The following is a 24,129-nucleotide window of genomic DNA, read 5'->3' as shown; positions in this document are numbered from 1 at the left end:
AAGAAGCTCACTGTAGGCTAAAGATATGTTTTTAGCATCATAAAGATTTTCTAATGGGTAGGATAGACATCTTTAAGAGCTGTAGGGATGAAGTCTTTTGAATGTCTTGTCTTGTTTACCAAAACTAAGTTACTGGGTTGATCTTTTTCACATTTTTTTAGGTTGATAAAAGCACTGGGGACCCAATTATAGCACTTAAACATGAAAAAGTCAAATTTAGATGATATGCCCCTTGTAATATACTACACAATACCACAGGCATTAACAATTTGTAGTATAATTCTATAATATACAACAGTAGGCTAAACTACTTTTACAATATAGTAAATCCTTGAGTATCCCACAGTATTATCCCATGTAGAAAGTCTTTGTTTCGTTTTCGTTTATCCGAAAAAATATCAGGATAGGAGGGGCTTTGTAAAAGTCACGTGAGTCTCTCTTGAGGGTCCGTCAACGTAACCCCCATGCTTCTTGGTGGTTTTGCCCACGGAAACTTGACGCGACATACTTTTTTATATTTAGGTTTTGCCGTTTAGCATCGTCCCACGGTCACAACCTCAGCATTATTTTAACATTAATGACGCGCGTGACGAGGCTTTGTTCGTGAAGCCCACAGCAGGATTTCACGCAGACTCGTCGGCGTCTTCATATTACAGCACACGGACACGGTGCGCTAAACACGGGGAAGAGCTGCGCTATGGCCTCCGCCGTCCCGGTTGTTCTGCTCCTGTCTGCGGCTTTATTCACCGCAACAGTCGGTAAGCGAGGGCAAGACCTCTGAATCTTTATTCAATAATAAAGAAACATGAATGTTCTTTGTGGTTACCATGGTTTATTGGTGTATTGATTACCACGGGCAAACTCATGGTTGTTTTGTGGTAACCATAGTTTTTGGTTAATTTTAGTTTATAAACAAACGATTTCTTGGCCTTTTAAACGTGTTTATCGTGTGTGAAGTAATGGTTATAAAGTATTAACAGCTGAGTATCCGTCCGGACAAACAATAGGCGCGTCACGCGTGCGTTGGTACGTCCCAACATGCATAGAGAATTTATATTTAACGTTATTCCGATACATTTGATAAATGTAGTTTCCCGAATTCATGTTTGCGGTTTTTTCACTGTATACGTGTAAATAAACTTCATTATTTTTCCATACAAAAATTAACCATGGTTTCACTTCGGTAAAATTATTTTCAAGAACCACGATTACGATTACTGCAGTTAAACCATGGTTTTGATAATAGTAAAAACTGATTAGCGAGTACAGATCGAGTCATTTAATGCCGTTATCGGCCGATACCGATTTGCGGCAGATCTATGGAGCATCCCTAACTTTATCACAAAGGAATGTTTTACGGTAACGGTAACTGTAGTTTTTTTCCGTTTTATTTGTAGTTCAACAAAAGTAAAGACACATTTACTATGGTTTCACTAGTATAATAACCATAGTATAAAAGTGATATTTGTATGTAAACTAATTTTTTAATTCAAAGCAAAAACCATGGTTTCTTCACTTTTAATAAAGCAATGATTAAATAATTAATTTAATGATTAATGTTTTTCATTTGTTAAAGTTATCATTTTTAAAAGTGTAAAAGGTTTTGTTTTCAAGTGAGTTTTTTTTTGTTGTAGTAATTGTTTGTTTTTACTTCCCTTAGGAAAATTAACCATGGTTTAATCACAGTAACTGCGGGTTAACTATCGTATTTGCATAACCATAGTAACCACAAACTTACAATTTTCAAATCACAGTTCAACCATAATATCTGTAGTAAAACTGTGGTTAAACTAATGTTAATCAATTCACCAATGTAATACAATTTACTATAATTGATTGAAAATGATTAATTTTCATATGGGTTGTTTTTGTTATCATGCATGCCAATCAAAATTAGCTTCTGTATTTGTCGTCGCTAAAGGATCTCCCAACTGAAAATCCAGCTAAGACTAGCATAAGCTGGTAGCTGGTTTAAGCTGGTCCTCCCAGCCTGGCAAAGCTGGTCAAGTTAGTAGGTCAGCTGGTCTTTCAGCCTCACCAGAAAAGTCCAGCTTAAAAAGAGACCAAAACACAGCTAGACCAGCTTGCTTTACCAGCAAAACCAGCCCAGGCCTTAGCTGGATTTTTCAGTAGTGCGATTCATTTTCCCAAACCATATATCTTGAAATCCGCTCATGCCAAATGACGTAAAAAACAGCCAGAAGAAATAAACATGGTATTCCCTGGCATCACATTTCTCTTGTCCTTTTGTTTTGTTTAGCCGATGATGACTGTAAGAGCTACATGACCAGCAATGGCATATTCAAGGGGCCCATTGATTGCAATTCTTTCCAGTTCTGCTGTGGAACCTGTGATAACCGATATTGTTGCTACAATCCACTGGAGAGGTTTTCAGAGGATGCACAAGATTTTTGTGATAAGTACGTTTTTGTGTCTTTCAAAGTATAGATGTTCACTTTGTTAATCAATGCGTTAATGTTTCAGATACTAAGTGATCAGTTTTAAGGATGTCAATTTGCTGTATTCTGTTTTGCTTATTCGAGTTTAAGGTTGCATTAACTTTATGATGTTCGATTCGTAAAAGATATACAGTTTACTGGTTATCATCACAAAATCATATACTTCTTGTAGTTGAAGGTCTCCCCTGATTTTGCCAAGTAAGGGCAACATTAAATTGACCCTGGGACAACATTTCAATCAGATTTCAGAAATAAGTTTTCAGTTTGTTTAAAGTTTAAGCTTACAACCAGGATTAGCTGCTTCTAGACAATTGTTTTTCACTTATCATTTCCCCACTGATTTTAGGGTTCAGTTTTGGTTATGGTCGGGGAAGGTTAATTAACAAAAATGTTGTTCTTGGGTCAACACAACATGTTGCCCTGAGGACAACGCTCACTTGGCAAAATTGAAGTCTACATTATTTCCAGGGATGCAGCGTACAGACGTCTGATAATCGGTAACGGCATATAAAAGCATTTTTCCTGAATGACTACAGAAATGTGCGCTCTGCACTTCTAGGATTTCATTTGAAACATGAATTAAGAACTATCCGTATTGGTAGATGTCATTTTAAGTAATTGGATATCGGTATCGGCACAGACATTTTTATCGGTGCATCCCTAATATTAACAAAACTATGTCCTCTACATTAGATAAAGAAAACATTTAAAACCTTTAAAAAAAAAACATAAAAGGAACTTAATTTAGCCAAACTTCCTCAATACAGGCATGGGGGGTTAGACACATACAAACTCTCCAAATCATCCATGCAAGAAATTGAGGTTTAATGTGTTTTCTAATGTTTGTTTATTTTTATTTTTTAAGTGAGTTATACGACAATGAGATCAGGTCTATCGCTTTGGGCGTGTCGGTGGCAGCGATCGTAATCGCCATCATTATCTTCACCATCTGCTGCGTCTGTCCCTGCTGCTGTTTCTACAAAATGTGCAGGAAACCTAGACGTAAGTATGCATACATGTGTATGTCTTCAATATAATATTACGGTTTTTAATTGTGAAGGTGGTCATTCGCTGGGTTTTCAACGTGAAGCGAATCTTTTAAAAATTTGCAAAAAAGAAAACAAGTGCAAATTGGGGCGTTTCCAAGTTGTTCGAGTGAATGACGACGATCGGCATTGTGACGACATCGACCCCCATATATGGAAAAGACAACGTCAGCTGATATAGCTAAATGATCAGTCACGTGGGTTTAATGTTCGCTACGTCAGAATTTATTCGGCAAATACGTTTCCGTCTCCCATAATTCGCATAAGTCAAAAACCACATTAAGCAAGGGTAAAAACTTTAGCTAATTAAGCGTTTTTTGTTAAATTTAGTGTTACCATCACTTGTTTTTATGCAATACGTTAAAATGTGCATAAAATCAGTGTGATGGAAACCCAACTATTGAAGAAGAATATTTTTGTGAGGAACTTGTCAATCACATCACGTGTCAGACAGTTCACAGTTGCAGCAGCATACTTCTCCCCCCATTGTCCTTTATTTAGTAATTTATTATTCGGAAACAGAAGTGTATTTTTACCAGCCTTGTTTTTTTGCATCGTGACATAACTTTCTAGACTTTTCAGCACATTATCCACCAATTTCACAATACTGTAATCCCCCATTTCAAAATACTGTAACCCCCCAAAAAATAATGCTATACGCCATTTAAATCGCATTTACATCATAGTTGTATTTTTGTAAGTCATGCCAATTAAAATAATTACGACATTTATTTGAGAGATTGACCTATATATAAAAAGTACAGAATGTCGTTATAACATTGGCAGCATGTGAAGACATTTTCCGACCTTACTGCTTCTAATATAAATTCAGGAATGCGACTCGCTGTTGGAAAAAATGAATGCTGGAGCATTCTGGGATTCCCCACCCAGTCTGACTCACTGCGTCAACATCAACCACGAGGGGGGGGGCACTTGTTTATGCATGCCAGGAAGTAATAAAGGCGTAGGCCTGCACATGGCCATTACATGTCACAAGATGCTCTCAAGGCATCTGTAACTCATTTAATAGAGACTATTAAAATCCATAATGTTGGATTGTTTGGAGTTAATTGATCACAGATTTACATGTTGCTTTTATCTATTCTTTGTGCAGCTATAATGACAACAGCAACAACTACGGTCATAACTTCCCAATACCCTCAACAACCCGTCATACAGGGAGGTCAGTACCCACCATACCAGCCTATGCCCCCTCAGCAAGGGTACGGAGGTCAGCCGGCTTACGGAGGTCAGCCCATGCCGACCGGACCGTATCACCCACAGCCGTATGCAGTGGGACCACCACCCCCATATCAGGAAGCTGGTAAGTTTTGCAAAGTTTAAAGGGACAGTTCACCCAAAAATGAAAATTCTGTCATCATTTTCTCACCCTCATGTTGTTCTAAACCTGTGTGAATATTTTATTTCGATGAACACAAACTAATATATTTTGATAAATGATCGTTAGCACACAGCTGATTGTAATCATTGACTTCCATAGTAGGAAAGCAAATATTATGGAAGTATTGTGATAAATGATGTTAAGCACACATTTGATGGTACCCATTGAATTTCATATTTGTTTTTCCTACTATGGAAGTCAATGGTTCCCCTTTAAAGGCACACCATGGAACTTTTTGGCCACTAGGGGGAGCTAGACATGTATTTTTCACGTCTAGCGCCACAAGAGCCGCAGCACTGTCGCAAAGAAAAAGAAGACAACTCTTTAGGTCACAAAGTGTGCCTTCTAGCATGTCATGTGTCATATAATATAATTTCATGGGTTTTATTTTCATCAAACGCCAAAAAAAAAAAAATCGCATACCCCGCGTTAACAAGCCAGTTGTAAAACGGTGGTCGCTTGGTTAAAGTTTATATTTAAAAAAATATTGCCCTAAAGGGGAATCGAACCTGGATCGCCCATGTCGTGGGTCCATGACAGCGCCACAATGTCACGTGATACAAGTCTCTCTCTAAACTCTCCAAGTAGCCTCCAATAAAATTCACGTAAAAAAAGAGTGTTCGGGCGCCAGACAGGACTTACATATGCAAGCATTATAACATTACTTACTAGTACAAAAGCATGAGGGCCAAGTCAGCATCGGTCAGGAACCCCTCCTCCTTCTTTAGTTCACGCCAGCGAGCGAATGCTGGCCCAATATTGAACCTTGTCCATGTCCTTTTTATTCTGTCACTCTCGCCTTTTCTCTTTCTGTTCTCCTCCGACAAAACCTTGGGTTTCTTTTTCTTAGTTGCTGCTTCGGCAATGCCAAAAACATCAGGAAAATAAATAGTTGCGCTCTCACGTCCGAATTTGAGGAAGTGGAGAAAGTGACGTATGCCCTAAAGCAGATTTTTGTAGTTTTTTGTTTTGTGCTCGGGTTACTACCCAAAACCCCAAGTTTAAAAGTACGAGTAAAAGCGATACAGACCCCGTCAGGCTATGGTGGACATGTCATTCAACCTATTTTAAGTCGATGTACCATCACAAGGATCTTGAAAATATATTATGAAGGTTGAAAAACTACAAAGTGTCACTTTAAATACAGCTGAACATTTGGTGTAATTGTATACGTTTTTTTTTATAAGATTATCTTGCAGGAACAAATACAGAGTTGGGAAATACTGGATCTTTTAAGTTTTTGGTGGAGACATAAAATTAAGCAAAGCCATAAATGATGTGATGCAAGAGTCTCTGATTTACTCATTGGAGTCAAAAATCGAAAGTTTAGTTTCATGTGCTCCAATGTCACCTTAGGGGCTCGGTTCTGATACGATAGCAAACATGTGCAATTTATTTTTGGAAAAGTAACTTAAATTAATAAATCCAAAATAAAAAATCTGCTAAAATACTAAATAATCAGATATACTGTATGCAATATGATAATGTTTTAAGTTTGTAAAATCTATTTAAACTACACTAGTCAACATTAAAATTTGAATTTGACGTCAGTTCAGCATCTATGGCTATATTTAACCAAGAACCGGTTAATCCATACACAGGTTAAGGGAGGGGCAATTTGGTATCTCCAATTCAGCTTACTTGTATGTTTTTGGCCTTTGTGATAAAACTGGAGTACCCGGAGTAAACCCGCACTGACACAGGGAGATTTTGATCCACTTTAAATGTTGATGTAAAACTTTACATTGTTTCTGGGAAAAGAAAGCTTCACTTTCTCCATCTCTAGAGTCTTCTGTCTAAAACTTTGACTGCAATAAAACTTCCATTATTGCAAAACTTTGCGATATGCACATTTGCAAAATTTTGATATATTGCGTTTTAAAAAAATATACAGGAGTTTTTAAAACAATGGATTTTGTTCACTAAGCATGCATACGCACACATTTGTTCGTAAAATGTTCGTACAGACGTTTTAACTTACAAATCATGATTCAACAAAAACTTTCGTACTTAAATTTTTTTTAATGTATGCGAAAACGTAAGAACAACTTAGACCACACATTCACAATAATCATGAACAAGGAAAAAATATATAAAATATATAACACAGATAGATATTATAGGGTTCTTTTTCATTGTTTATGTTATGTAATAATCGCACGTGTGGTCTAAGTTGTTCTCACGTTGTTGCATACATTTAAAATAAATGTTAGTACAAAAGCTTGTGTTAAATCATGATTTATAAGTTAAAACGTCCGTGCGCAAATTTTACGAACAAATTTGTGCGTACGTATGCTTAGTGAATGAGACCCGTTGTTCCTATTGAGTATAGAGAAAGTATTACGGTTTCTGCTTGTTTATTTGAATTTGACGTCTTAAGTGACCGTAAACTATAACTATGTGTCGTCTTACAGGAGGTCCAGGATATCCTGTTCCTTACAGCCAGGCAGCTTTTGATCCCGGTCAGGCTTCTTATCCCATACATCCTCCGGTTCAGCCTGGTTTTACTCAACCACCCCCACCAACAGACTACAACTCAACTCAACCAGCGTACAACCCAGCCTACATGCCACCACCAAAGACCGGTTACTAAACCACAAGCATCTGTGACGTCTGTCTTCACCGGATCACGGAAGTGACTCAATTCCACAATCAAATCTCGGAGAAAGCGTTCTCATCCTTTGAAAAGGATGTTTGGATTAAAAATACTGACTGAGTGCTTTTTTAACTCTTGTTTTTGACTGTCTCTTTCGTTGCACACGTCACGTAAATGTAGTTTTCTCTACTCCCCCGCCATTTGTAGCCACAAGCCATATATTTAGCACCGTTTGGTTCTTGTTCTGTTTTTCTACATTTAGCAAAAAGGGAAATATTTGTTTTTTTTTCAGCCACAGAATTGAAAACACTCCTCGTTTGTTTCTTAAGTGCCTTAAAGTTGAGGCACTCGCTTTATTTTATAACAAGAATTTGCACAGACATCGACACTTTATAATCGTGCTTGGTGCATTCGAACGATCAGGAATGTAACGACAGCATGCTGTTAAGCTTAACGTCATTAATCTGTGAAAGTCACATAAATTTGTTTTTATGTACAGTCGAAGATCCAGAATGTGCCTTGTACGAATGGACACGTTTATCGTTCTTACGACATTTTCGAAGAAACTAAAGAATTTATTTATGTCTGGTTTAGATGGTGTGCTGTTGTAACAGTTGTGATATTTTCGTTAATTCGTTAATCACAGAAATTATGCTTAAGCGCAATTTGTAGCAAATAAGGGACCCTGTTATTAGCAAAAAACTACTTCGTTTTTTTCTTCGAATGAGGGCGGCAGCTCATTTAAGAAACTTCCCCTGTGACTTCTTTCCTTGAGGTTTTGAATAGCAACAGCTTGCAAACGATATAATAAATACAGTGTGCAAGGTTAGAAAGAGGGCGAAATTTTAAAAAGTTGTTCAACTGTCTATTCGTGTCTTTCTTTCTATAATGAAAAAAAATCCACTGATGCTTTGTAGGTTAAGTCATTTTTTAAGGTCCATCATATTTGTTTGATGTGGTCTGATCTCTGTTTTGTGCATCTCCGCGTCTGCAACAGCAAATAAAACAGTTCTTGCGCTGAAATGTCAAGCTGTCTCTCTTAAAACAACACTACTCACCTCTGTCAGATTTTCCATTGTCAATCACATTTGACCTAGACAGGTGTGAAAAGTTTGCAAAGGTTTTCCAGGAAGTGAGGTTTGTCATGGGTGGGCTAAGGCTGATGGGGAAAGTACATGTGTTTATATAAAGACAATATGGTAGCTCATTACATTAAAATTAATTGTTTATTAAACATTTAAAAAATGTGCAATTGACCACAAACCATTGCACTTACAATGCATACTTTGAAGCTTGTGTTGTTTATTTTAAAATGGAGTAAGCGTATCCCAACCCACAGTATGCAAACTGGGCACCTCTGTCTTTCTGGAGACATACTAACATTGCATACTGATTTGTGTTTACACTTTGGCAATCCAGATTGAGATTACATGAAATCCAACGGGTTCTACAGAATTTATTGTGACTTATTTACAAATGATAGTGCCCAGTCTTAGGACACGAGAATCAATGTTTCATCAGATGGGAAAATCACCCCAGATGTTCATGACAAAACCTCAGAGTTCACTTTGCATGCAATGTTTACAGTCCTGTTTCGGTGTCCATATCTTCCACATACTCCGTCTCGGAGCGGCAGATCTCTTCGAGAGCCAATTCTGTGGACAAACAACAGTACTATACGGGTTATTGCATTTTAAAGACACCAAAACATAAAAAAGCCACAATCTGTAACTTTTCCCATCTGCAGGTTACTTTACGTATAACCTATACTAAAATTTTCTGTAAACTTGTATTTGACAGCTCAAATTATCAATCATTATTATAACCTTAATAACCGCAGTGAATTGGTGTAATGTAATGAGAACACACAGACGAGCAAGTTTGGTGGCACAAAATAAAACGTAGCGCTTTTCTAAGCGGATTTAAAAGGGTAACTATATTGTATGGCGGAACAGCACTTTTGGGGGCGAGTCGAAGTACTCCCAAAAGTGCTATTCCGCCATACAATATAGTTACCCTTTTAAATCCGCTTAGAAAAGCGCTACGTTTTATTTTGTGCCACCAAACTTGCTCGTATAAATACTCGTCTTATATAGGAAAAACGTTGATGTGTTTGGTCACTTCTAACTTTATCTCTGAGTGGTACCATTGAATGAATGGGGCTAAGCTAAATGCTATTGAAGTGTCGCAGCGCGCCCCAGCGCTTACGTGCATGCACTAAGATGATAGAGGGATGTATCAACTCTTCTTAGTTAAGGTAAAGGTAAAATGAGTAGACTATTCCTTTAAAGCAACACCAAAGATTTTTTTTACCTTAAAATAACGTTTCCAAAAAGTTTCATTCGTTCATCCACTCGAAACGGGGTGAACGGCACTTTCATATTCGCTTTGCAGCCCTCTATTGGCCAAAACGGCACTAAAGAAGTTTCCAACCGGCGGGTCGCTGAATGCTGAATAAAGTCGAAATTTTTGTTATTTTTGGACCAAAATGTATTTTCGATGCTTCAACACATTCTAACTGACCCACTGATGTCACATGGACTACTATGATGATGTTTTTATTACCTTTCTGGACATGGACAGTATACCGTACGTAGATTTTCAATTAAATTGAAGAACTCAATCTAAAACATCTTAAACTGTGTTTCAAAGATGAACGGAGTTCTTACGAGTTTAGAACAACATGAGGGTGAGTCATTAATGACTATATATTAATTTTTGGGTGAACTATCCCTTTAAGTTGTTTAAATGTATTTTTATAAATGTATGTCATCTGGAAAAGGCGTAGACCCAAAAACTTTTCAACAAATCATTGAACTCATCCGAACGCAACAATTGGACACATGCAATTTTTGAACGTGTGAACGTGTTTTGCATATGCCACTGTGCAACCTGTTCACGCAGACACCATACGTCATCGGCGCGTTAATGTGCACTCACCTCCGTCTGTAAACAGAGGGAGAACGGCAAACTTTCCTGCTGAATTGACAACCTGCACAGTAGCCACAAATGAAAGAAATTTTATTTTATTTCGCCGCTACAACAGCCAGCCATTTTGCGTGGTCACGTGGAAAAGTGACATCGTTGCATACCCTCTATATCAGGGGTGGGGAACCCTGGGTCCTGGAGGGCCACTGCCCTGTAGAATTTAGTTCCAACCCTAATCAAATACACCTGCATTTCATTTCCAAGTAATCCTGAAGACTTAAATTTATTTTTTTCTAATTTCTAAGTGTTGGAACTAAACTGCAGGACAGTTGCCCTCCAGGACCCATGGGTTCCACACCCCTGCTCTATATAGCATGAAACATAATACTTTAGTATTTATTTACTATAGTAATAAAATTCCTAGGTACTTTATTTTTTAACCTTACCATAACAATATTAAGATATGTTATAGTAATTACCACAGTTTATCAAATTAATATACAGTAAGTTTAGTTAATATACTACACAATACCACATGCACTAACAATTTGTAGTATAATTCTATTATATACAACAGTAAACTACTTTTACAATAGTAAACACTAAAGTATCCTACAACAGTATTTATTTCCCAGGTGGAAGGTCTTTGTTTCGTTTTCGTTTATCCGAAAAAATATCAGGATAGGAGGGGCTTTGTGAATGTAACGTGAGTCTCTCTTGAGGGTCCGTCAACTCGTGTTCCTTGGGGAAAATAAAGCTCGTGTTACTTGGTGGTTTTGCCCATGGAAACTTCACGCGACATACTTTTTTATTTTTATATCGTCCCACGGTCACAACAACCTCAGCATTATTTTAACATTAATGACGCGCGTGACAAAGTTTTGTTCTTGAAGCCCATAGCAGGATTTCACGCAGACTCGTCGGTGCATACGGACACAGAGCACGTTAATGACGGGAAAGAGCTGCGCTATGGCCTCCGCCGTCCCGGTTTTTCTGTTAGTGTCTGCGGCTCTATTCACCGTAACAGTCGGTAAGTTAAGCGAGGGCAGCACGTCTGAACCCTAACGAAAATTACCTGTTTTTTGTAGTAACTTATTGGTGAATTGAGTATAACTGGCAACCCAATGGTGGTTTTGTGGTAACCGTGATTTAACTATTGTAACGATGGTTTTTTTCAGCTAACGATAGTGAAACCAGTGGTTCCCAAACTTTTTCAGCGTGCGGCCCCCCTGTGAAAATGTGTGACAAAAAACTGTTCTAAAACTCAATTTTTTAATAAAAAATTATTTTTACAATTACATTAAATTATACAAAAAAAGTAGTGGCACCATCTCGCGGCCCCGCCGTAAGGGAATGATTTAAACAAACGACGTCTGACGTGAATTAATAGCTATAAAGTACTAACAGCTGAGTGGGTCCGTACGGACAAACAATGGACGCGTGCGTTGGCACGACACAGATAATTAATTTTATCCCAATATAGTTTCTTCAAATCCGCGATATATTCGATAAATGAACTTTTCATAGCGCATGTTTGTGGTTATTTCACTTTCTATTGTTTTCGGAGAGTTACGACACTCACATAGACGTCCGTTGGAAGAATGGAATGTGGAAGTAACCAGTGTTGGGTAAGTTACTCAAAAAAAGTAATCCACTACAAATTACTAATTACTACTTTAAAATTGTAATTTGATTACATTACTGATTACTACATGCAAAAAGTAATCTAATTACTAATTACTTTACTTTTAAGTTACTTTGACAACATCAAATGTAAAAAACTACAAAGTGAAACTGTCAGAAACAAGGACAGATAAACCCAAACGCAGTGTTAATGTGAAAATGTTTCTTGTAACATTTGAAAACAGTAATGATTACAGTGCATATTTGAATGCTTAAAGCTATTTTGGTGTGATTTTGCCCCCTCCTAAAATTACTGGTCATATAGTGATCCAGAAACATTTGTAGCTTTTATAATAAGTTACAGATGTTTAACATTTCTCATTAAACATTCTACATTATATCTATCTATCTATCTATCTATCTATCTATCTATCTATCTATCTATCTATCTATCTATCTATCTATCTATCTATCTATCTATCTATCTATCTATTGTAGCAGTGTTTAAAATGATGTTCTTGGATGTTTATTACAACTCTGTTCTGTAAGGGTTAACGCTGAGTTTCTGTTCTCTTTGCCATGTATTCCCTGAAATGTGATTGGTTAGTGCAATGAGGGGAGGGGTTTTTTGTTTTTGTTTTGGGCTATGATGTTGTGCACGCTCTGGCGCGGGCGCGCGACTGGATGTGCGTGAGCATCGTCCTACGGGTGCTCTGTTAAAATAAAGCCAGCAGTTTAGTTAAACGAGTGTCTGTGCATTTCTCTTGAATGCTACACTATCTACATTCATTCGCGGTCGCGGAGACAGAAACGATAGTTTTAACACGTTGTCGCATTCGCGAGGGCTTTTTGGTCAAGTTAAAGAATGTTAATATTCATGTTAGTTCGTTAAATATAACAATTAAAAGTTGTTTTGGTAATTGTTTAAATAAACATATGATTACTTAATGCAGTGCACGCATTGAGCTCATGATAAAATAACATAGTTAAATAATGTTAACAAATAAAACCTTATTGTACATTAGTGATTTAAAAACACACCTGTACGACCGCTTCTAGCAGACCAGATGTCATCGCGCAAAGCCCACTCTGAAATGCCAAGGTTTTGGACATGTATTGTCTGTATTCCACTTACAGTATCAACCACCGCTTACATAGCATCCATTTGCTTGCGTCTCAGACGAGTGAGTAAGCATATGCTCGTTAACTGACGCTGCGCGCATGCTCGCAGACGTTGCCGTGCAATGGCAAAACGTCATTTTAAAATACATTTTTATTAATTTTTCAACACTTAATTTGTAACGCTAGTAACGTAATTTTGTTGTCATTGGTAACTGTAATCAAATTACATACATTTAAAATGTAAAGCGTTACGTTACTGCGTTATCAGGAAAAGTAATTAGAGTACAGTAATGCGTTACACAGTAACGCGTTATACCCAACTCTGGAAGTAACAGGGTGTCATGTAGTGACTAGTCTCGCGCTTGTTTTGAGATACAGCTTGCCTTGCCTGAAATTCAGACGAGAGCAGACGGCTGCAGTGAGGGGAGGAGTAAAAAAGCGTTTTTAAGTCAGACACCAATCTCGCAGTCCAGTCGACTTCAAACGTCAGCAGAGGCAGAGATCACGTTCGCGTATTTTATTGCGGATTAAATAGATGCAACTTAAATACCAATAAATGCATTAACATAAAGATGTTTTTAAGGAGAATCAACCAAGGTGAACTGTTCGTTACTGGAAAAGGTTACTTAGTAAATGTTGGGATGAATAAATCCAAGTCTAGTGGTAATACAAATTAGTTTCCGTTGTGTGAAATATAAACAGCTCACAGCACAATACACCAATACAAAAGTTTAAGGAATTAAAAATATAAATGTCATAGTAAAGAACAATTGAATTAATATAAAAACTACTACAGGAATGAGTTTTTAGAATTAAGAAGTCATCAGCTGACATGCCCGGGCCAATGAGCATTAAGCTGTGTCGTCAGCAGCACGTCTTCTCCCATCGTGCTTTTCGTCAACGCAGTCGATGGAGAGCAACTGCGCTCGGCTGTAGAATCCGACGAGCCCGCCTCTCCATCGCGAGAGTTATTTTGCACACGTAGCGTGACATCAGAGCAAGTCGGACGTAAGTCGGACACTTTTCTAACCGACATGCATCTTGCGCTGATCACCGGTGATCGATTCTGTGCAGAATTTGCTAATATCAAGCAAGCCTAGTGTTTCTGCTGCTTTTTCTGGACAAAGCCTGGGGAGTACTCATTATAGTTGTGCGTAGGTCCTACGGTGTAGCCGCGACGGCAAAGGTTCCGCGTCGGTTTTCATTTATACTTTTGCGTCGTCCTCCGCATCGACGTGCAAACACACGCGGAAACCGCTGGTAGGCAGTATCCACGCGTGTAACCACAGTAGCAGCGCGACCGTCAGAGAAGAAGAAGCTTGGCAAGTTAACCCACAAACAAAGAAGAAACAGCAACTTGTTGTGTATGTTTTGAGAAGACCAGCAATGATGGAAGTAAATAAACAGTGACTTTTGTTGCAGTTTGAGTTAAATCACTCCTCAACTTGGCTCATCTTTGTTTTTACCGTCGCAAACGGAAATACCTATGACACAGGTTTTTTTACCTGACGGGAGGGGTTCTGGTGGACCAATCACAGCGCTTGCGGTCCGCGTAGATCTGACGCGCTGTTAAATTTTTTGCGAGGCACGCATCAGGCTATGCAGAGCTACGCACAGGCTATCCGTAGCCGTAGCTACGGCGTAGAACCTACGCATGACTATAAATCGGGCTTATGTAGTGACCCATAGTTCCAAACGCAGCACTGAAGCCCATTCATTTCAGTGAAATTACTGTTTCTCTTTACATTTTCGGACATTTCATGAATATAGCCAACAGTGATATTTTATGAACTCTGCTGTAGGTAATGATTATCGTTAATAATAACTAGTAAAAAAATTATATTTTAATGAGTTGTGTATAATGTGTGAATAATATAGATTCAATGGTTTAATATTTTATTACTGGTGGCCATCTACTTTAATATTTAGTTATCATATCTTTTTTTATATATTACGAGTAACACTAGGGGGCAACAGTGAGAAGCTAAATGCCTTATAAGAAAGTCACACTGCTTCACAATGCTGCTGTGTGTTTCATTGTGTTTGGTAGGTAATACGAGTGATATATCCTCGAAAATCATCTATATTAAAAAATCGTCTGTATTAACATTTAATGTGCACTATAAATATAATTAAATATGAATTTAGTGTGTATCTGTTATGTTTAACTGTTACAAATAACCGCGTTGGCGATCTTTTTTGTGATTTTAATATAGTAAAAGTGTAGGAATTATGTTTTAAGCAGATTGATAGCCATTTATATAGCCATATTTTGCTACAAAAATAAAAGATAAACTGTGTTGCTGTAGTGGCTATAGATAACCACAGTTATCTTTGGGTCACCATTAACTGTTTATCTTTATTATTAACTGATTTACTGTATTTCCATCACTCCCTAGTAAAAAACGTTATACACATAGTAAGTATAGTAATCAATTCACATTACAAGCTAATATTTAACTAAAATAGCTGAAAACCTATGCAAACAGATTGACAGCCCGGCTTGGTTTGGAACTGTAGAATGTTACATGAATCACGTGATCAAAGAGTGTCGTTAATCTCTCTTTATACAACTCTGGGTTTACGTTACTGTAACTGTAGTGTTTTTTTTACGTTAGTTACCATAGTAACCATATATTTACTATGGTCTCTCTACAATAACCATAGTATAAACGTGATATTTGTATGTTAACTATGGTAATAAAAAACTTTTACTAAAACAATGGTTAATTTAAAAATATATACTATTTTGGTCAGCTAAAGCATGTTTTTCATCTATTAAATGGATGATTTTCAAAAGTGTTTTAAGTTTTTGTTTTCACACAAGCGTTTTTAGTAGTAATTGTTGTTGTTTTTTACTTCCCTTAGGAAAATATCCCACGGTTTAATCACAGTAACTTTGTATTTGCATAACCATAGTAATAGTAACCACAAATTTCAAAACCTAGTTTAACCATAATATATGTAGTAAAACTGTGGTTAAACTAATGGTAATCAATCCACCAATGTAATAAAATTAATTGTAATAAAACCATTGTTGATTTTCATATTGGTTGTCTTTGTATAGGGTGACCATACTTCCCAGACGCGTCCTGGCCAGGATTTCGTTGCGTCTTCCGGAATTCGTATTTGTTGACCGCATATCCCATTCAGTTAAAAACATAAGACATACAATCGTAGTTTCATTCTTACCTTAAAATGTAACAGTTGCTTTTCTGTAATAATAATAATAATCCTCTATGATGTATGCAGTCAACAAATACGACTTCTGGAAGACGCACCGAAATCCTGGCCAGGAAACGTCTGGGAAGAATGGCACGTATGGTCACCCTATCTTTGCAACGTTATTGCATGGCAAAAAATTTGGCTTGTGTATTTTGTCGTTGCTAAATGATCTCCCAACTGAAAAATACAGCTAAGACTAGCATAAGCTGGTAGCTGGGTTTAGCTGGTCCTCCCAGCCTGGCAAAGCTGGTCAAGCTAGTAAGGCAGCTGGTCTTCCAGCCTCACCAGCTAAGTACAGCATAAAAAGGGTCCAAATCACAGAAAGATCAGCTTGCTTCACAAGCAAAATCAGCTAAAACCTAGCTGGGAGACCAGATAAAACCAGCCCAGGTCTTAGCTGGATTTTTTCTGTAATGTGATTAATTTTCCCAAACCACACGTTTTGAAATCTGCTCAAGTGACGTAAAAAACAGCCTAAAGGAATTAAACATGGTATTCCCTGGCCTCACATTTCTCTTGTCTTTTTGTTTTGTTTAGCCAATGGTGACTGTGAGGGCTTCTGGACCTACAATGGCATATACAAGCCACCCATTCACTGCAAGAATATGGCGTTCTGCTGTGGAACCTGTTCTTACCGATATTGTTGCTACAATCCAATGGAAAAATATACAGAAGATGAAGAAAAATATTGTTTTGTGTACGTTATTGTGTCGTTCAAAGTATCAATCATCACTTTGTTAATCAATGCATTATGTTATTGTTTTGCACTAAAATGATAGTGTTAACTTTAAGTTCTTGTCATCATTTAGCATTTTGGATACTGAGGGTTCAATTTTAGGGATGTCAATTTACTGAATTCTGTTTTGCTTTGTAGAGTTTAACTAAAGATTAACTTAATGATGTTGGATAAGTAAAGGATATAGAGTAAGCCGGTTATCACCACAGAATCATATAGCTGTTGTAGTTGAAGTCTACGTTATTACCAGGGATGCACCGTAAAAACGGCCTATAATCTGTATCGGCAGAGAAAAGCATTTTTCGGACATAAGTCGATTTAAAAACGGTCACGATGATTAGGACATTTTGGCAATCAAAGGGTTATTTTGAATTTGGTCAAAAACGTAGTACACGTAGTACACACTGCACTTCTAGGATTTCGCAACATAATCCTTTAAAACAAGACATATAAAGCAAAACTATCGGTAGATGTCATTTTAAGTAACTGGATATCTGTATTGGCACGGACATTTTGTATCGATGTATCCCTAATATAACAAATAAAATCTGAACAAAACTATGAGATATGAAAAGCCTTTAAAAGAGACCCGACCGATATATCGGCAGGCCGATATTAGGCATTTTCCAAACTATCGGTATCGGCATTCATAATGGCCGATAAATTAATATATTAAAAAAATGGACGAAACAGCCTTCAACCATGTCATGAGTGTTGCCGTTGTACAGAGGGCACTCTACAACCTCCCTGTTGGCAACACTCGTGTATAACGCGTCACACATCCTGCAACCTGCTGATTCAGCAAGAGTCGGGCAGAGAGAACAACGGTTTTCACGAGAAAATAAAAGAAAGTTTCTTTTAAAATGCATTATCATATTATTTTAGTTAAAACTCATAACTACAAATAACTAATGTTAGGGAAATCTGTTAATGTTTTGTTGCGTGTTTCTGAAATAAATAAAAATTAAAAATATTGGCCGATATATATCGGATTTTAAAACCAACAAACATTTGCATCGGTATCGGCCTTCAAAATCCTTTATCGGTCGGGCTCTACTAATAAGGAAATAAATTTAGCCAAACTTTCTCAATACAGACAAATGTTGGACATCTAAACTCTGCAAAATCAACCATGCAAGAAATTGAACGGTTTAATGTGTTTTCTAATGTTTGTTTATTGATATTTAAAAAAAATTAAGTTATACAGACAACAGTGGTACCACGGCTATGGTTGTGGGCTCGGTGGTGGCATCAGCGATTGTAGGCTTCATCATTCTTCTCCTCACCATCTGCTGCGTCTGTCCCTGCTGCTGTCTCTACAAAAAGTGCAGGAAACGTGAATGTAAGTATGCATATATGTTGTCTTATGTGTACGTCTTCAATATAAGATATTAAGGTTTTTAATTGTAAAGGTGCATTAGCAGTGTTGGGGAAAGTTATTTTTAAAAGTAATGCATTACAATATTAAGTTACTCCCCAAAAGTGTAACTAATGTCGTTACTTGGTTACTTTTCATGGAAAGTAATACTTTTAAGTTACTTTTGCGTTACTTCTTGGCTGAGGCTTGATCTCTTTCAGGCCTTGCAGGTGTTTTTATGATCGCAAAAATGTCAAGCTCTGGCTTGCCATCTTCGTTTCAGACTCAAACTGTTCCCGCTCAGGCGCACAGAGTGTGTAATTCTTCGTTAATATGTTCAGTTTAATTCGGTACATAATTTTATTTTTAATTTGAATTATTTAAAAAAGTAACTCAAATATTAATGTGTATTTATAAAGTAATGCGATACTTTACTCGTTACTTCAGAAAAGTAATATTATTACGTAATGCGCGTTTCTTGTAATGCGTTACCCCCAACACTGGTCATTAGCTGGGTTTTCAACGTAAAGTGAATCTTTTTAAAATTTGCAAAACAAATGCAAATTGGGTGCGGAGCGAATGACGACGTCCGGCATTGTGACGACGTCGAGCCCCATATATGGAAAAAAAACAACGTCAGCTGATATAGCTAAATGATCAGTCACGTGGGTTTAATGTTGGCTACGTCAGAATTTTTTCGGCAAATACGTTTCCATCTCCCATTATTCGTCTTGTGTATGCGTGTCAATAAGGAAGTGATAAAGGCGTAGGCCTGCACATGGCCATTACATGTCACAAGATGCACTCAAAGCATCTGTGACTAATTTAATAGACTATTAAAATGTTGGATTGTTTGAAATAATGATTTAATTGATCACAGATTTACATGTTGCTTTTATTTATTCTTTGTGCAGCTATAATGACAACAGCAACAACTACGGTCATAACTTCCCGAAACCCACCATACCAGCCTATGCCCCTTCAGCAAGGGTACGGAGGTCAGCCGGCTTACGGAGGGCAGCCCATGCCGACCGGACCGCATCAGGGACAGCCGTATGCAGTGGGACCACCACCCCCATTTCAGGAAGCTGGTAAGATCTGTAAAGCTTAAAGGGACAGTTCACCCAAAAATGAAAATTCTGTCATTATTTTATCACCCTCGTGTTGCTCTAAACCTGTATGAATTTATTTTTTCTACAAAAGAAGATAAATGATGGTAAGCACACAGTTGATTGTAACCATTGACTTCCATAGAAGGAAAACAAATACTATGGAAGTATTGTGATAAATGAAGAAGAAGGTAGTTTGATAAATGATGATAAGCACACAGTTGATGGTCCACATTGAATTTCATCGTATTTGTTTTTCGTACTATGGAAGTCAATGGTTACAATCATCATTTATTAAAATATCATCTTTTGTGTTCATCAGAAAAAAATATATTTTTCACGAGGATGAGAAAATTATTTTTGGGTGAACTATCCCTTAAAATACAGCTTAACCTTTTGTGTAGTTGTATAAAAATAGACAATTTAAAGGAACAGTATGTAAGAAATTTATATCAATTAATCATAAAATGGCCCTGATATGTCACTAGACATTAAGAAACCATTCTCTTTTCAAATACTTATATCACTCACAACAGTGGTCTGGCCAGGATATTGTCATTTCAAAAGTGGAGTTGCAGCCCTCAACTGATGTTTATGTTGTCATTTTATGTATTGGCCACCAGTTGTGTGATTGCAGTACAGTACCAGGTTTGGCCACAAGTTTTGTAATTGCAATACCAGTTTTGGCCACAATCCTACATACTGTTCCTTTAAGTTACAGAGTTGGGAAATACTGGATCTTTTAAGATTTTGGTGGAGATATAAAATGAAGCAACGCCATAAATGTTGTGATGTAAGAGTCTCTGATTCGTTAGCAATCATGTGCAATTTATTTTTGGAAAAATAACTTTAATTAATAAAAAAGGCACTAAAATGCTAAATAATCCTATATAGGGGTGCGCGGGGCAAAAACTAATGCGGGGTTAGTTGTAACACGGACTGTTTACATTGTTGCACAAGGTTGAGCGTTTTGTTTTTCCGGTATTTGTTCACGCTGCCAAAACACGATCTCCCGCAAATTATTGAAAATGTATCATGTTTTCCAGAGAGTTGTTGATAAACGAGTGTTTTGGTGGCATGTACATTTTTCATCATATGTTTTTTTCGGTTTCTACGTTGGGTGTGTAAGATACCAAATCCAATGCTATGTCATATTAATCAGTATCTTGTTGACTAAAACATAGCATTGTTTTGAAATATGTCTGCAGTTCGTAGCAACTTTTTTGGTGGGCTTTTAAATATTTAATTGTAACGCTGTGTTACAACTAACCCCTCAGCACTTACGATATGAAAATAGCTAACGTTAGCGTAATTCTTGCCATTGTTTTAAATAGGCTACACACGAATGATTGCTGGCTGCCAACAAAATAAAATGTGCCTGTCAAAAATCGTGTGTCAAATTTATTTTTGTTCATATCTTTAATATTGATTAAATAAGGTCACATCAAAGATTGAAATCATAATGAAATGAATGGCTAAAATCAGACTTTGATGCTCATTATCTCAGAATTTGATTTTGAAACTGTAGTATTGTTATCACAGACTGGGTCACATATGAATAAATGTTTTGTCATAATTGTGCTGCTTTTCTCACACATTTAGACATCTGTGTGCATTTATAATTGAACTATTGTTAGAAAAGGGCTGGATGAATGAATACAGTATGGATACCCGTCTATTATAGACAGATATATAAACAATATCCACTTCAGTGTATAGACAAAATAGTATTGAAATATTTGCCAGCAAACTAAATTTTTAGCAAGTGTTACAACTAACTACAACTAACTTTTTTGATCAACTTTCTTTCTTTCTTCTTCAAGCCGCTCCAGCATCTATGGCTATATTTAACCAAGAACCGGTTAATCCATACACAGGTTAAGGGAGGGGCAATTTGGTATCTCCAATTCAGCTAACTTGCATGTTTTTGGTCTGTGAGATAAAACCGAAGTACCCGGAGTAAACCCACGCTGACACAGGGAGATTTTGGTCCACTTTAAATGTTGATGTTAAAACATTTACATTGTTTCTGGGAAAAGAAAGCTCACTTTCTCCATCTTGACAGTCTACTGCCGTAAACTTTGCAATACGTTAAGTTTAAATCAGTAAATAAAAAAAAATCAAATTCATTAAACTGAAAAGTAACTCACATTACTTTTTTAAACAGGTAACTCAAATATTAATGGGTACATTTAAAAAGTAATGCGTTTCTTTACTCGTTACTTCAGAAAAGTAATATTATTACGTAATGCACGTTACTTTTAATGCATTACCCCCAACACTGTCTATAGACTGTTTCATCAGGCGCACGTGCGGTGACGCGATAAGCGTCTGGTCCAAACTTTACTTCGGGTTTCTGTTTGTTTAATGGTCTGACTAGTTGCTGAAATTGAACTCATTGAAAATAACAAATGTTTTGCGTTCCTATATAATCTACGTGTTGTTTATTTTGCTTGTTATATAAATACACTACAGTACTTTAAAAGGACTTTGTTGTTATTTATTCTTCGCGGAGTTTACCGGAACTTACGTGATGACCACGAAAGCCGCTTGTTTATGTTGTTACTGCTGAAACCATCTATAACTGTTTAAAAAAAAAATAATTATATATATTTATATATATATATATATATATATATATATATATATATATATATATATATATACACACACAGGAGTTTTAAAAACATTGTTCCTATTTAGAATGGAGAACGTTTTATGGTTTCTGCTTGTTTATTTGAATTTGTTGTCTTCAGTGAACATAAACTATAACTGTGTGTCGTTTAACAGGAGGTCCAGGATATCCTGTTCCTTACAGCCAGGCAGCTTTTGATCCCGGTCAGGTTTCTTATCCCATACATCCTCCAGTTCAGCCTGGTTTTACTCAACCACCACCACCAACAGACTACAACTCAACTTAACCAGCGTACAACCCAGCCTACATGCCACCACCAAAGACCGGTTACTAAACCACAAGCATCTGTGACGTCAGTCTTCACCGGACTTCACTTCCACAATCAAATCTCGGAAGAAGCGCTCTCATCCTTTCAAAAAGATGTTTGGATTAAAAATACTGACTGAGTGCTTTTTTAACTCTTGTTTTTGACCAACATCTCTTTTGTCGCACACGTCACGTAAATGTAGTTTTCTCTACTCCCCCGCCATTTGTAGCCACAAGCCATATATTTAGCAACGTTTGGTTATCGTTCGGTTTTTCTACATTTAGCAAAAAGGGAAATATTTGTTTTTTTTTCAGCCACCGAATTGAAAACACTCCTCGTTTGTTTCTTAAGTGCCTTATAGTTTATTTATTTATTTTTTGGGCCATTTTTTGCATTTACTAGATAGATAGTAGGGTAGGAGAGGACAGGAAAGTATAGGGTGGAGAGAGGGGTACGGGATCAGCAAAGGACCCCGAGCCGGAACTCCAACTCGGGTCGCCGAAAGTGCGTCTGCACCACATGTCGGAGCACTTGCCCACTACACCATTGGCTCCGACCTTAAGTGCCTTATAGTTGAGGCACTCGCTTTATGTTTTTTGCACATTCTTGTCAGAAAATGGACACTTTATAATTGTGCATTCAAACGGTCAGGAATATAACGACAGCATGCCGTTCAGCTTAACGTCATTAATCTGTGAAAGTCATGTCAGACTTTATAGTTTTATGTACAGTCGAAGATGCAGAATATGCCTTGTACGAATGGACACGTTTATCGCAGGGTTTAGTTGGTTTGCTATTGTAATAGTTGTGATATTTTCTGCCATTGCAAGTGAATTTTGTTAATCACAGCAATTATGCTTTTGCGCAACTTGTAGCAGATAAGGGACCCTGTTGTTTGCAAAAAACCTACTTCGTTTTTTTTTTTTTTTCGAATGAGAGCGGCAGCTCATTTTAGAAATTTCTAGGGATCCACCGATAGGATTTTTTTGGGCCGATACCGATTTAAACAGACAACTTCAGGCCGATACAGATGCCGTTATTAAACACTTGTATACAATACTAAACAGTTGGTCTATTAGCTAGTTTATTTCTGCATCAAATTATTTTTACTGAACATGGATTGGATCTAATTAAAATTCAACTGACCAACATAATAAGAGAGGCACAAATTAAGCTAAAACAAATATAATAAGACAGCATGACAACCTTCAAAGGTGGTTTTAGCTATTTAGCATTTATTTTATTAACAACATTAACTCAATTTTTTACATATAATGGATTTCTTTATGCAGTTAATTAATAAACAATCGGTATCGGCCTTTCTCGTGCTATTGCCGATGGTTTCAAATTCATCAAAAATCGGCCGATTAATATCGGCGGCCGATACATCGGTGCACTGCATCACTAAAAATTTCCCCTGTTACTTCTTTACTTGAGGTTTTAAATAGCAACAAGTTTTGAATACAGGCAAACGATCTAATAAATACAAAGCGAAATTTTAATGTTGTCCAACGCTTCTGTCTATTCTATGTCTTTCTTTCTATAAAGAAAAATCTTCCACTGATTCTTTGTGGGTTACGTCAT

The 24,129-nt window shown here is 37.0% G+C and overlaps 2 protein-coding genes across 2 annotated transcripts; both read left to right on the top strand.

Annotated features, from left to right (window-relative positions):
- Positions 1 to 444: 444 nt before the first annotated feature.
- Positions 445 to 9,058, top strand: LOC135724770 (protein shisa-5-like). The gene is made up of 5 exons (XM_065244509.2): positions 445 to 758; positions 2,261 to 2,420; positions 3,325 to 3,461; positions 4,620 to 4,829; positions 7,322 to 9,058. The coding sequence occupies exons 1-5, from the start codon at positions 698 to 700 to the stop codon at positions 7,498 to 7,500; spliced, it is 747 nt and encodes a 248-aa protein (XP_065100581.1). The 5' UTR covers positions 445 to 697; the 3' UTR covers positions 7,501 to 9,058.
- A 2,056-nt stretch (positions 9,059 to 11,114) lies between these two features.
- LOC135724786 (uncharacterized) lies at positions 11,115 to 24,109 on the top strand. Its single transcript, XM_065244510.2, has 5 exons — positions 11,115 to 11,461; positions 16,939 to 17,098; positions 18,337 to 18,479; positions 19,409 to 19,585; positions 22,394 to 24,109. The coding sequence occupies exons 1-5, from the start codon at positions 11,380 to 11,382 to the stop codon at positions 22,522 to 22,524; spliced, it is 693 nt and encodes a 230-aa protein (XP_065100582.1). The 5' UTR covers positions 11,115 to 11,379; the 3' UTR covers positions 22,525 to 24,109.
- Positions 24,110 to 24,129: the final 20 nt, after the last annotated feature.

Source organism: Paramisgurnus dabryanus, chromosome 24 (assembly GCF_030506205.2).
Source record: "Paramisgurnus dabryanus chromosome 24, PD_genome_1.1, whole genome shotgun sequence".
Classification (NCBI taxonomy): Eukaryota; Metazoa; Chordata; class Actinopteri; order Cypriniformes; family Cobitidae; genus Paramisgurnus; species Paramisgurnus dabryanus.
The sequence above is the reverse complement of the archived record's forward strand: the minus strand, read 5'-3'. Positions and strand labels throughout refer to the sequence as shown.

What these genes read in the sequence shown, in the direction of transcription:
- LOC135724770 (XM_065244509.2), top strand. Translation starts at nt 698, where the DNA reads ATGGCCTCCGCCGTCCCGGTTGTTCTGCTCCTGTCTGCGGCTTTATTC. An exon ending in AATGTGCAGGAAACCTAGAC is followed by an intron (nt 3,462 to 4,619) that starts GTAAGTATGCAT and finishes TTCTTTGTGCAG; the next exon opens with CTATAATGACAACAGCAACA. An exon ending in ACCCCCATATCAGGAAGCTG is followed by an intron (nt 4,830 to 7,321) that starts GTAAGTTTTGCA and finishes GTCGTCTTACAG; the next exon opens with GAGGTCCAGGATATCCTGTT.
- LOC135724786 (XM_065244510.2), top strand. Translation starts at nt 11,380, where the DNA reads ATGACGGGAAAGAGCTGCGCTATGGCCTCCGCCGTCCCGGTTTTTCTG. An exon ending in TCTATTCACCGTAACAGTCG is followed by an intron (nt 11,462 to 16,938) that starts GTAAGTTAAGCG and finishes TGTTTTGTTTAG; the next exon opens with CCAATGGTGACTGTGAGGGC. An exon ending in ACCCCCATTTCAGGAAGCTG is followed by an intron (nt 19,586 to 22,393) that starts GTAAGATCTGTA and finishes GTCGTTTAACAG; the next exon opens with GAGGTCCAGGATATCCTGTT.